General features: G+C 37.9%; 1 protein-coding gene and 1 long non-coding RNA gene across 12 annotated transcripts in view; one reads left to right on the forward strand and one right to left on the reverse strand.

Moving 5' to 3' along the window:
- Positions 1-2785, forward strand: part of LOC144585787 (uncharacterized) — a 13157-nt gene extending 10372 nt beyond the window's left edge. The window contains exon 2 of the long non-coding RNA XR_013540341.1: positions 1-2785. This exon is cut by the window's left edge and continues 5066 nt beyond it. This is a non-coding gene — a long non-coding RNA (uncharacterized LOC144585787).
- Positions 1-12907, reverse strand: part of ESRRG (estrogen related receptor gamma) — a 611234-nt gene that overhangs the window by 14190 nt on the left and 584137 nt on the right. For all 11 annotated transcript variants that reach the window (XM_020805409.3, XM_072990302.2, XM_072990321.2 and 8 more), the window contains one exon: positions 750-1019. In XM_020805409.3, coding sequence (XP_020661068.1) covers positions 750-1019 — 270 coding nt within the window. The remainder of the gene's footprint in view (positions 1-749; positions 1020-12907) is intronic.

Consider the following 12907-nt stretch of genomic DNA (forward strand, 5'->3'; position numbering starts at 1 on the left):
TAATGATCGGCACGTCATTAAAGAGGGATCTATCATGAACTTTATGCAAATGCTAAAAGGGACTTAAGACCACAATAAAGCATTAGGGAGGCACAAAAGAAAAAACAACAAAGAACAAACGATTTTTTACTTATCAGACATTGGCTCACTGCTTCAGCACTTTTAAGTTCAAATGCAGAGAAGAATCCTTCCTTGATTTCTTAACCCCTTCTGAACAAGGCATATCTGTCAGCTATAGAGCTATTATTAAAAAAAATCAAATTTGCACGGGCAGGAAGAATTCCTGTAAGCTTAAACAGTGATCTGCTCCCTTTCCTTATAAAACCTAAGTTCACCTTACCTATTGAGTTCACTGCGTTTAGTAGCTGGATTGAAGAGATCTTATATTACATTTAGTCATCCATTCTACTGGGTTTTAGTGAACTGATTAGACTTATCTGGATTATGAAGGGGATTTAAGCAGAACAACATTTATGTTTATTAAAAACTATCTTTGTTTTTTAATACCTTCCAAATTTTCAGGCTTCTTTTAGCCAAATTAGAAACTCTGTGTAACAAACATAACAAATGCTTATAATCACATATCTTTCCTTAATTTGTACTACCTTGTTTCTAGCCATTTAGCATGGTCCCTGCAGTCATATGATTTAGAATTACTTATTCCTATCGTCATGTTTAGAAATCGTCATGCAGAAGGTATTAGAGAAAGGGGGAGGGAATGACATGAGCCATCATGCCAATCTGCCAACCTGAATTAGCAAGCGCGATAGCTTTGAGGGTGACAAATTCTTCTTTCTCCAGCTTCATGCTCTTGTATTTTTTTACCAGTTGTAGGATGGCATTGTTGAGGTCAAGAAGGCCTGCTAATTTAGACTGATCTTCATCCATGATATAGTCTTCAGCATAGACAAGCTCATCCTCAAAGGAAAGTGATCGGTATACAACGCCCAGAATCAAAATCTCCATCCAAGCGCTCTGCAGAAGGCTCATCTGGTCAGCAAGCGATAAAGTGGAAAATCCTAAAGCAGGAAGGAAAGTACACAAAACATAATTAAAATGGTCCTGGGCCATCGTAATTCTGCATTGCAGCTATACCTTATGTTACTGTTACATAAGTGATAGATCTGTATCTATGGATTCCGCCCTCCCTGATCTCTAAGATCAACATAAAATAATTACAGTAAAGGTTTCCTCAAGTAAACCTGAGTTAGCATGCTTTTTTTGTCTCAAAGTTATTTTAAATTTTTGGAGACCATTGTTAGCAACATAAATCTGCTGTATTTTATCTTCTCAGCCTTAGACGAGGCATCTTTTAAAATATACACTAAACACCTATTACGTTTAGGCTTCGTTCTGATAACATCTACTCTGGAAATTACCAATATAATTTGGATCAAACAGCTTTCTGGGAATTCTGACAATAATGGTTATGGCTGGTATAAAAGAATACTGCAAGCAATAATCCTACATGCATTCACCTGAGAGTAAGCCCCACTGAATTCGATTATTCCTTAGTCAATGCATATAGCGGCATTGTGAACATGTCAGAGTTACCTTAAAAGGAAGTCATGGGGTGGAGAGGGAATTTAAGAGGAGAAAGGTTGATGCCTTAATAGAATTAAGGTGGCGATCAGAAGAACCAAAGTGCTTTGTGACTTTCAACCTCATCAAGGCCTACCCTCTCCAGAAAAGACATGAATTAATTGTGAAATGGCTTCTGCCTCTTCTACAGTGCTGAAATAACAGGATAGCATAGCAAAGTGCCAAGTGAATAGTAACTACACGAAACACCATTTTGGGAAGAAAGAAAAAACTATAATAATGTATCTTAATGAATTTGAGTTTTGCTTTTGTTTTGTTCCTTATCTCTTTGCCTCTCCTTCCTAATAAGATCACTAAGGACAAGCATTTTTATTGTCATACCTTTTCAGGCTCCCTGTTTACAGTAGCTGTTAATTTATTATCTCCAACTGCTAATATTCCCCATCACATAAGGTGCCAGTGAAGAAGCGATTTCCTGGCCTCTTGGTAAAATGCAGTGGCTTGCCAGTTGGCACCAGCAACCACCAAGTACTTAATAAAATCATCAAAGGGGATTAGTCAAGCTTTTCTTAAGGGGGTCTTAAGACATGTCTAAAGCTTTCAGTTAGTTGTTTATGGAGCTGCTTACATGTGCTTTGACAAGGATCCTGCAGAAAGAACAGTCTGTGTTGCTCATTTATCTTTAAACACATTGCCCTCTTCCTTCAAAGACCCTTTCCTTGTAACAGAATAAGCATATATAATATGACACAAAACAAAAGGCAAAAAAGAAGCCATAGGCATTAATTTAGACTCAGACCATTGCACTGTTAAAAATAAAAATATGACAGAGAATCATTTCGAGTCATGAGGCATAGATTAAATATGAAATAAGTTAATGCCGCCTCTTTATTTCTGGCCAATATTTTTTTCATTCTCTTTGTGTTTTTTTTACACTGTGTTTGTGCCGTGTGAGAAAACAGCATTTGTTATCCTTCCAGATCAAAATCAACAACACTTTTGCACAAGTCAAGAACACATATGTGAGAGATGACAATGAATAATGCTGCTCTTGTTGAGGAAATGGGAGGAAATGAAACAGAAATAATAATTTGAAAGGGTCTAAAAAGGAATGCATATTTTCAATTAGCTCCAGCCTCTCTGTCCTTTTCCTCTCTCTCAAGAATCACTTTTTCTGCTACAGCAGATGGACAGAGAATGTAGCCTGAAGCACTGTCCTGTGACAGCCCCATTCTCCCTCCCAGACACTGCTGTTAGTAAATAGATTTACACATTCTCCAATCTCCACACATCTTTCTGCCGAATAATTAAAAGCAGGATGATTAGTTTATTGAGTGGAAGGAGGAACTTTTTTATTGAGGTCCGTCCATGATTTTTATCAGGGCCAGCACTTTTACGGTTGTCATGAGGGTGCAGGCATCCAATTTTTCTTATCTGCCTGATTAATACAAACGCTGTTTCAGGACGCATTAATTAACAGATACAAATCTACGTTCTCATGGAAGGATCAATACAGAGAAGAAAAGAGGCATCAATGTGAATTTAGTGCTGATGATGGAGAAGGCACTCTATTGACATTTACGTGCACAGAAACTTTAAAGTTGCAGTAGAGCCCCTTTGTCCCTACGATTTACAAAGTAACAATTTTTTTAACTATAACAATGTTTCGCGTACTTCTGAGGCATTTAATTAAGCAAAAGGCAATAAAATCCCTTTTGATCACAAAAGAAGTTTTAATTTCAATTGCTTTCCTTTCTATTCTCTCTCCCCAGGAAAACTCCCAGTGTTCCTGATTTTTATTTATGTTCTAACTTCTTGGCGTTGTTTTTTTTAATACATTAAATAACAATGTCCTTTGCTAGTACAATTAGAGGAACAGAGAAAGGAAAGGAACCTCAAAAACCAGGGAAGTGTATGAAAATGTGTTTGTAAGGAATGCTTCCTAGGATTTTACAAGGATGCATTTTTTTTATTTTTAGAGTGTTCTTCATCATAATTTGATTCTATGTATTTTCATAGGGCTCCTCTAATTTTTTGGCAAGAAAAATGGTGCCCCTGATTATGAAGCAGGTGAACTGAATTCCAGATTTACCTTGCCTCTTGGTAGATGAGGAAAGACTGAACTACCTTTTTCCTTTAGAAAAACTCAGTTTTGAAAACTCTCAGGAAACTGAGTTTCACAGTTCACATTCTCTCCACAAAATAAAGTGCAAAATCTATAATTGTGGGATTTCATCAGAAAATTTGATTATTTTGGAGGAGATTCCATGAGTACAATTATGCTTTCTTTTGTTGCTTGAGATCTAGCATAAGCCTTTCGTGAAAATGTTGAGGAATGGTGCATGATTAAGCAGTGGAACCGAGAAGACAAAAGCTTTTGTAACAGTGTGTTAAAAACATTGAAACCAAAGTTAAAGTAATTCATCTGAATTTTGCAAAATCATAAAATCTCACTAACCAAAATTATTCAAAGCAATCCAAAGAGCCACATTTAATATCCCTTTTTGACTATGAATGATGGTGTTGACATCATAATTAACTGAAAGTGATCATTTCTACACTTTGTGGAAGAAAACTAAACATTATAATAGCCCTCTGTCATAAAAAGGAGGGGGGGAAGAATATGTATATCTTCAGATTTTCGACAAATGCTTTGCTTTTTTCCTTGATGAAATGAAATCCTCAAAACTGTCTATACATATATTTCCTGCTATCTAGACTACTTAATAATTTCCTACCACTCCTCACTGAGCTGTTTCCCAAAATGTAAAAGATCCTGCCTTGATAATACACTCCAGAACTTGTTCTGTATTACATAGCACCTTAATCCGTAGCATTTGATAGGTCACAGTTTTAAATGCTCGGCAACATTATGGCTTTTAAACATACAATTCAGTGTAACTATGGTGTATTTCCGCACACACCCCTTCTCAACGCAGACCAATTCCACTCAGGCTGGTGACAACTTTGATCTCTTTCTGTCTTCCTCCACATGTCAGTGCCATTTAATGTATCCCAGGCATTTTGCTAGCAGAATGATTCTGTACCTTGACCTGCAGTTAAATAGCATGTTTATCTGCGAGACAGTGTGCTCCAAATAAACCAGATGACAGTTTGGAATAACGTCATTTGGAAGGATTGAAAAGCTTCTCAAGAGTCAGGTACCCCAGAGGTAATAGGCTTGAAGGAAGCATGCTCTGTGCCAACCCTCCTGCCATCTTCTACTTGAAGCTCATGTACTTGACAATGATGCCATAGGCACTTGTGAAGACTTCCTCCCCTTAATCTCTCTCTCCCTCCCCACTCTTTCTTGCTTTTTCTGGTGGGGAGGGGATGCTGGCAAACTGATGCACTTTGCAGTCAACTTACAAAAAAGGCTAAGCATTTGAAAGTGTGAAGGGCAAAAAATATCTGACGGCTAGTCTTCAAAAATACACTTTCATTTCACAAAGAATAAATGTTTGTTTCCCAAGTCCAGTGTTGACAGAAATAGGCTGCAGTGCAGGCATAAGAAGTTAACCCCTGCTAGGCATTCCCTTCTGTACCATTTTCATGTTGCTGAATGCAAGGACTGTAAATCTATGCAGCTTCTTGTAAATAGACATAAACAATGGCATTGATTTGCTGGTTACATTCCTCTCCCCCCCCCCCAAATTTTCCCTCCTACACAGAGTACAGCTTCTGGTTCACTAGAGAGACTTTTCAACATGCTATTACTTATATTATAGATATAACTATATCTTAATGGCTATTTATATCACTAATGAACTGTGCAGTCCAACAATTGCTTGTTTTTCCTACCTCCCACCCCTTTCACATGTCAATAAAACTAGGAGAAAATGAAGAATACACAGGTAACAAAGCCTTGGCATTTTCCTACCAATAAACCCCTCTAATATATATTTTTCTAGTGGACCACATTTCTTTGCTGCAGTCTGTGCATGCATGTAATCATCTTTAAAAACAGACATTTTAGACTACTTCCTTTCACTTCCATTTGTGCCTCACATGGATCACCTCCCCATGATATGCAGCCTCAATTATTCTCATTCCCAAGTATTTGTGTTTTTTTTAAAATTGTTTATGATGAATTCAGAGATACTAGGCATGCATCTGTGGTTTATCTGCAATGTCCTTAGCATTCCTTCTTTTTTGGTTTTGTTCTTTTTTTATAATGTTACAAAATAGCTGGCAAAATCTGAAGGAAGTGGAAAGGAATGCCAGTGATAGCGTTCCTTTACATTGTATGACTCCCTCCCATCAGGGACAGTATAAGCAAGGCTACATGTTGACCCATTTCTCTATTTCTTTGAATCTTTTTATTACCGTTGGGCATAAAGCACGCTACTTGTATCTAGAACATACTGGTCAAAACTCAAACCCACAAGGTGTGTACAAACACTTGCAACCCTTAGAAACACTGTTCTCATGTTACATGAAATACTCCTTTTGTGCACAGGTTTGTACTGTGAGCACCAAACACTCCCAAAAAGAAAAGCAGAATCTTCCATGTTCCAGATTTTTTCACCTTATAACTCCCATCAACTTCAGCCTTCAAAAGCACTAGCAAGAGATTACAAGAGTTCTAGAGAAATACTGTATACTGTACATGAAGAGTCAGAGCTGCTGCCACCTCCCTTATCCTAGTCCTAGAACACAAGGGGACATGCATATGGGGTAACATGGAACTGCAATTCTTAGGAAACTATTTGTAGACACATTCCATTGAATGTCTAAGCCAGTGGTGTCGAACTGTGGCCCTCCAGATGTTCTTGGCCTTGAACTCCCAGAAATCCTGGCCAGCAGAGGTGGTGGTGAAGGCTTCTGGAAGTCCAAGAACATCTGGAGGGCCACAGTTTAAGCAGTAGGCATGCACCTTTTTTTTCACTCCAAATCCCAGAATTCAGGAACTCTAAGCAAACACTGGGACTATTTATTTTCCTAATAGGCACCTATGCTGGAGCTCAGACTATTCTAGGCTGCAAAGTCTTCCAGCCCATTCCTTCTTGCATGTGAGCACAACTTACATGTGAGAAGAACCTCCAGAATGGGGAATTCTGGGATTTTGCATTTATAAACAAACAAATAAACGGTACATCCCTACTAAGCAGTCTCTAAGCATATTGTAGCACCTGAAAGGTCACTGCTTGATGTCTTCACACTGGTGAGTTGTACACATGAGAAAATAAGCATTCTCAGATAGAACTTTTATATAAAGCCAAACACACAGTTTTTTAAGTGATATAAGATCACATGTTCCAGTGCCTCTCATCAAGTATACAGCCACCAAATTATGAACATGGCTATACAAAAGAATTTACCAGCTCTCACATGCTTAGATAAGCATAGACCATTGTGTTACTTTCAACAGAGTTCTAAAATTGTGTTGTACAGGTATTTATATTCAGTCCAAAAGTCAGATTAGAAAACTTCACCTTGATGTCCATTACTCATCCTTAAGCAAAGCTGCAAGAGAATCTTGATAACCTTTGTAGGACACTTTTTTTAAAAAGCAGCTCTTTTTTGGTAAATGGTTAACAATTTGGCAAGCTGAACAGTTGGTCAATATGCCTTCTCCTTTTCGGTTCTTTAACTTTTATACAATAGTAAGCCTATGCACTCAGTAACCCTCTGCTAGTTGCTTTTTAAAAAACTGGTGCTTGGAATGTCACGGCATGATGATTATGGCATCATTCCAAGATGTGGAAAAAAGTGGCTTTCATAATCTAAATGCCTGCTTCCTCTTTTTCTGATCTTCCAGTTAGTTTTCATATTGTGAAATTTACCTGGGACAGATATTTGGATTAGCTCTCATCTCTATCACAGCTCCTTTCTTCCACTGCTTCTCAAGAAGTATGCCAATTTCTGGGGCTAAGTATGCCTCAAGGGACTCATTGTATGTTGTCCCCCAAAATGTGTTTCTTCTGTATTTCTAAAAACCAGAAATGAAAAGGTTTCTGGGCCTGTGAATATTTATTTTTGGTCAAATAACTGTTTTTCCCCTACTGCAGAAATACATTTGGGGACTACATGATTCCTGGCCATGATCTACAGCCTCTTAATCAGAGTGCTGTAACCAGCAGAACTAACGCTTCTATGGACATATAGATAGAAGCCGTGATTTGTTTATGTACATAAATTCCAGAGTGTAGTACAACAACCACTTTGTGTTACCAGAACATCTAACAAACTCAGAAGCAAATTCCATTTTTTAAAAGCTTAAGACTTCAGCATATAGGTGTACAAAACCACTACATTAAAAGGTCACTGTAACAAAGAACTTTATGTCTACAAAATTCAAGTGTATGGGTCTCCCAGTGGAAGACATTCCAAAGACAGGGAGCTACCACTGAAAAGACTCTTCTTATCTTGCAGCCACAGATGATGATTTCCAAGGGAAGATGGAATGATGAAGGATCAAGCAGTTCAAAAGATCTTTGAGTTTTAACAGTTAGAATAATACTTAGAACTGAGCTCACTGCACTTGGTTTAATACTGTCAAGACAAAATCTTGTTATCTAGCTCTTGCTATCTGTCTGTTTGCAATACTGTGGACTATTGCTTCAGGACAGTCTACGTGTCCTTTCTCTTTAAGAAGGAAAACATGCACACGAAAAGACACACAGTGACACAGATAGACTAGATGGTTGTGTTTTAAAAAGGAGCAGCAAAGAATCCAACCAATGGTTCAGATTTTTAAAAGTCCATGTCTCCTAATTTGGTACAGTGTGCAAATGTTATGCAATTTCCACAAATTATGCAGTTTGCACATATTTAACCATAAGATCCATAGTACCAGAAAATATCTTACCTTCACATAATGGGAGAGGGGAACTGTAATTCCTACAACCAGGAGACAATCAAAGATTTGTATCCTAACACATGGTTATCATTTCCAGTTCATCTATATGCATCAATATTCTATAATTCTGTGCTTTCCAGATGTTTAGATTACAATCCCCATCATGTCTGATTATCATGCTGGTTGTAGGTGACAATAGCACCATGTTGGGACAGATGATGTACCTGTATTCAATTAGAAATTACTTAGGTAATATTATGGCAATTAAATCTTCTAACTGCCATAATATTACCTAATGTTTATAGGAACTAATGTTTAAGCCACTAAAAGCCAAACTGGCACATCCCTGAAAAATCACGAAGGATATGCCATTTGTTGTTTTATATTTTGGACTACAGACCCCATAATTCTCAATCCTAAGAGTCAAACCTCACAGATAGACTGCTTGCCTGGTAGAAAGGATGAACTGGATGGTTTTGTGGCCCAGCATAGACCTAGTTGTTACAAGACCTTCAGTGACTACATGTCTGTTTCAAAGGTGCGCTTATGACTTATGCATTCCTCAATGACATGGGTCCAGGGTGTCTGAAGGACTTTATCCTCCTATATGGAGATACTGTACCCGAAGGAATGTCTAGTGAAAAGATATGAGAGGCCTTTTTGGTGTCTGCTCTCAGACTATGGAAGGACACTGATCTCTTCCTTGCTATTACAGTGGTGCCTCACAAGACAAATGCCTCGCAGGGCAAAAAACTCGCAATACAAATGATTTTGGCAATGGGGGTTGATGACTCGCAAGACAAATGTTCCTATGGCCGTGCTTTGCAAGAGAATGTTTACAGTTTTTTTTTGTTCCTGCCTCATGTTTGCTGATTTTTTAATGTTTTTCTATGATGTTTAAAAAGTTAAAGTTTTTTGATTGAAATTTTTTAAATCATCTGCACAATATGTATGGCTTTAAAGAGCACTTAATAAACCCTTTACAAATCAAATTTGACTTTGTTCTGACTTTTTTTGCCCATAGGAATGCATTAATTAGATTTCAATGCATTTCTATGGGAAAACACATTTCGCAAGACAACATTAACCACAGAATGAATTAAATTTGTCTTGCGAGGCACCACTGTATTCTGCTGACAGGCAGCAACCTTCTTTTTCAGACAGGGTTATGGCAAATACGGTAACTGCCTGTTGGAAAAGGGGTTTTAAGCAGGAATGTTATGTTAGTGACCTTAATGGTTTTAAAAGATTTCACATTGTTTTATTGAGTTGTTTTTAACCTTGCACTCTTGTATTTGAACCATCTTTCTTCTCTTTTTTAAAATGTATGTTCCTATAAAATATAAATGAACTGTATATAACTGATGGGGGGGATACTGACCATAAGCAGTTTTCCAACGAATCCTACTGCTAGGACAGCAAGTGCCACAAAACAGATTGAAAAACCTGGGGCTTTTTATCACCGCACTACTTTCATCTCCCTGAAACAAGAGCAGATAGATGGTGCGGCAATAAAAATGCATTCACACTGCACGTCCATCTCAATCCATTAAGAACAATGGATTTTCACTAAGCAAATATTCGCTTGTCAGAAGTATTTGCAACAGTGGATTCATTCAGCAGGACTAAGTAAGTGAGGTTCACAGCAATTTAAAAGCAGCAAATTAGACATTTACAAACAGTGAAGATGCTACTTGTATACCTTGACCTTTCACTCAGGTTATACAAGAAGGTGTTAATGTAATTTAAATGCCAGTTAGAAATATTTCAGTGGCCTCTTTTACCTATCAAGCCTTACATAACAATTCTACAGAAGAACAATTTAAGCTAACCCTGTCATCTTTTTTTTCTGTGTAAGGAGACCTCTATTTTGGAGGCAATCAACTTGCAGCTCAAACTCGTTTCCTCCAAAGGAGAAACCTTGCCTGCTTTCTAACTTTAATCTCTACCTCTATAATAATAATAATAATAATAATAATAATAATAATAATAATAATAATAATAATAATATACTGAATTTTTTGAGGGTTTTTTGGAAAAAATTCCAGGTAACCCCATATGCATTCAGTAAATTAACCTTATTACTTGACTAGATTCTTTTCCAGGCCTTATTCGCACAGACCAGACTATTCTAAGATCCATGTGGCCAGACCATATATATAGTTGTTGCTTTAGGCTAACAAGCCAAAATTCTGTCATGAAATATTGAGAGCATATCTGTACAGTTTTCACAATTTATTTGCTATTGGTCATGCATTCTTATGTGTGGCCGACTGCATAACTGGAAGACTATCGGCTGCACAAGAGACAGATGGCAACATGTCCCCTATCAAGTAGCACAATTGTTCTTCAACAATTTTGTAATGCTACAGGATTCTAGCCAAGGCCATCTCTCTCTCTCTCTCTCTCTCTCTCTCTCTCTCTCTCTCTGTATGTGTGTGTGTGTGTGTGTGTGTGTGTGTGTGTGTGTGTGTGTGTGTGTGTGTGTGTGTGTGTGTGTGTGTGTGTGTGAAAGAGAGAGAGAGAGAGAGAGAGAATGTGAATTAGAACAGCAATTGAGGAAAGGACATTCAGTGCTTTCTACCTTGCTGCAGTGAGAACAAAAATATACCTATGTACAATACTGTACATGATAAAGACAAGAGAAAGACTCCTTGCTGGTATACAGTCCTTGGCAAGTGCTTAGTTGATGGCAGCAGTGACTACTAGAATTCATAGACAAACCTCAGAATATATAAGCAGCTATCCAATTATTTTAAGTGATACATTATTTTAGTCAACAGTCTGGTGGATTGTTGTATGCAATGGTAGATAATCTCATTTGGGTTGCATTGTTTTTTCCTGGTTGCTGGATCCCAACCAGTCTGGATGTTAGGTCAGAGCACATTGCTGGAAATAAAGCCAAGTTCTATTATGTTCAACATTAAGTGTTTTGGCCTCACTAGTTCTAGGAAACCTAGAAATCTCACACTATAAAGAAGCAGCTAGATGTTCCTTGCCAGTAGCAGAGAATGGAGCAGTTTAGATGCAGGCTACATTAGTAGAGTGACTATGTTACTACATTTGACACTACCACTTAAATATTTTCATAGGCTCGAGCTGCCAAGGAAACATCTGGTCGAAATCTGCAGCCTATGGGTTTGGTCCTAGAATCACATTAATACAATTGGAGCACATACAAAAACACAAATCTTTTTATATAAGGTTCTTCTGCAATTGCATGGCTTCATTGTCCACCCAACCAAAATGCAGTATGTTACCATTTACCACTGGCAGAAATCAAAACCCAAGAAAATAAACTCAATATATTCACGAAGGCTTTCACGGCCGAGATCTAATGGTTGTTGTGGGTTTTTCGGGCTCTTTGACCGTGTTCTGAAGGTTGTTCTTCCTAACGTTTGGATTACTGTACGGCCACAGAGACTGGTGAAACGTTAGGAAGAACACAGCAAAAGAGCCCGAAAAACCCACAACAACCAAAATAAACTCAGCTGTTCTGTTAATATTCTACCTGCAACATGAGTTTCAGGAAGCTTTTTTAAAAATTGACTAGGCAGTATTAAATCTCTAAAACAACCAATCCACTGATAAAAGATTTCTTAAATAGCCATTGGTAGATCTCACTGGAAGTAGCATGAGTGTTCCAAGTGACTTAGGACCTATCCAGAGCTTTCAAGAGTCCATTAATGAGGCACTTTAAATGGCATGAGAGTCTTGCCACCACTCTGTATTTGCATTTCTGATTTAAGAATGGAGGGCTTGGTATCACTGGCCTGAGTTTTTTTGGTGTTGTTAAGACTACTTCAGGAGGCAGAGTGTCTGAAATCTGCAACAGTTCTAAGAAAGAAAGGGGAAAACCTGCCTGATTCTAATACACCTAATTAGCCATCGGCAGACTCTTAATTGCATACATTAGGATGATTCCATAGTGGAGATTAATTCTAAATATACCCAAGCAGCTGGTTAAGATGCCATGGATTACAGTGTGGACTGTACTTTTCCACTTAATTAGATATCAAAATTAAGCAGCAACAAGCATTTTGACATAACGGGGATCAAGCCGCCACTTGGCATCCCAAAGCTGCACTAAAGTGACCGCTAAACAGAGCCGCACAGATGGAGAGATATTAAATGCCGCACTGGAAAGTAATTTCAAATAATAAAATATCAATATTTACATTTTAATTACCCCTACTGAGAGCCGCTCTGTCATTTTCACTATTGCCGACGCAGCAAGGGGTAGTGGAATGACATTGCAGCTCTGACAGCAATGACTATTTTGTTTCCATTAAAGAATGACAAGTGTTTCAGAGGCAGTGACACCCAGTGTGTGAACAAGGATGACAACCGATCAGAAAATTCCTATTAAGGGAATAAATGACTCAACAAAAGAAATGACTTTAAGCAGCTAGCTCCTCCTTGAGTGTAGTGCATAATCAGTTCCAAATTTTCTGGCAAAAAAAATTATAATTAAAAAGGCACCCCAGAGAACCCTTAACATGTCACAAAATATTGAAAAGCAAAACACAACATGTGGCTGGTCCATATCAATCGGCAACATTA

Source organism: Pogona vitticeps, chromosome 1, assembly GCF_051106095.1.
Source record: "Pogona vitticeps strain Pit_001003342236 chromosome 1, PviZW2.1, whole genome shotgun sequence".
NCBI lineage: Eukaryota > Metazoa > Chordata > Lepidosauria > Squamata > Agamidae > Pogona > Pogona vitticeps.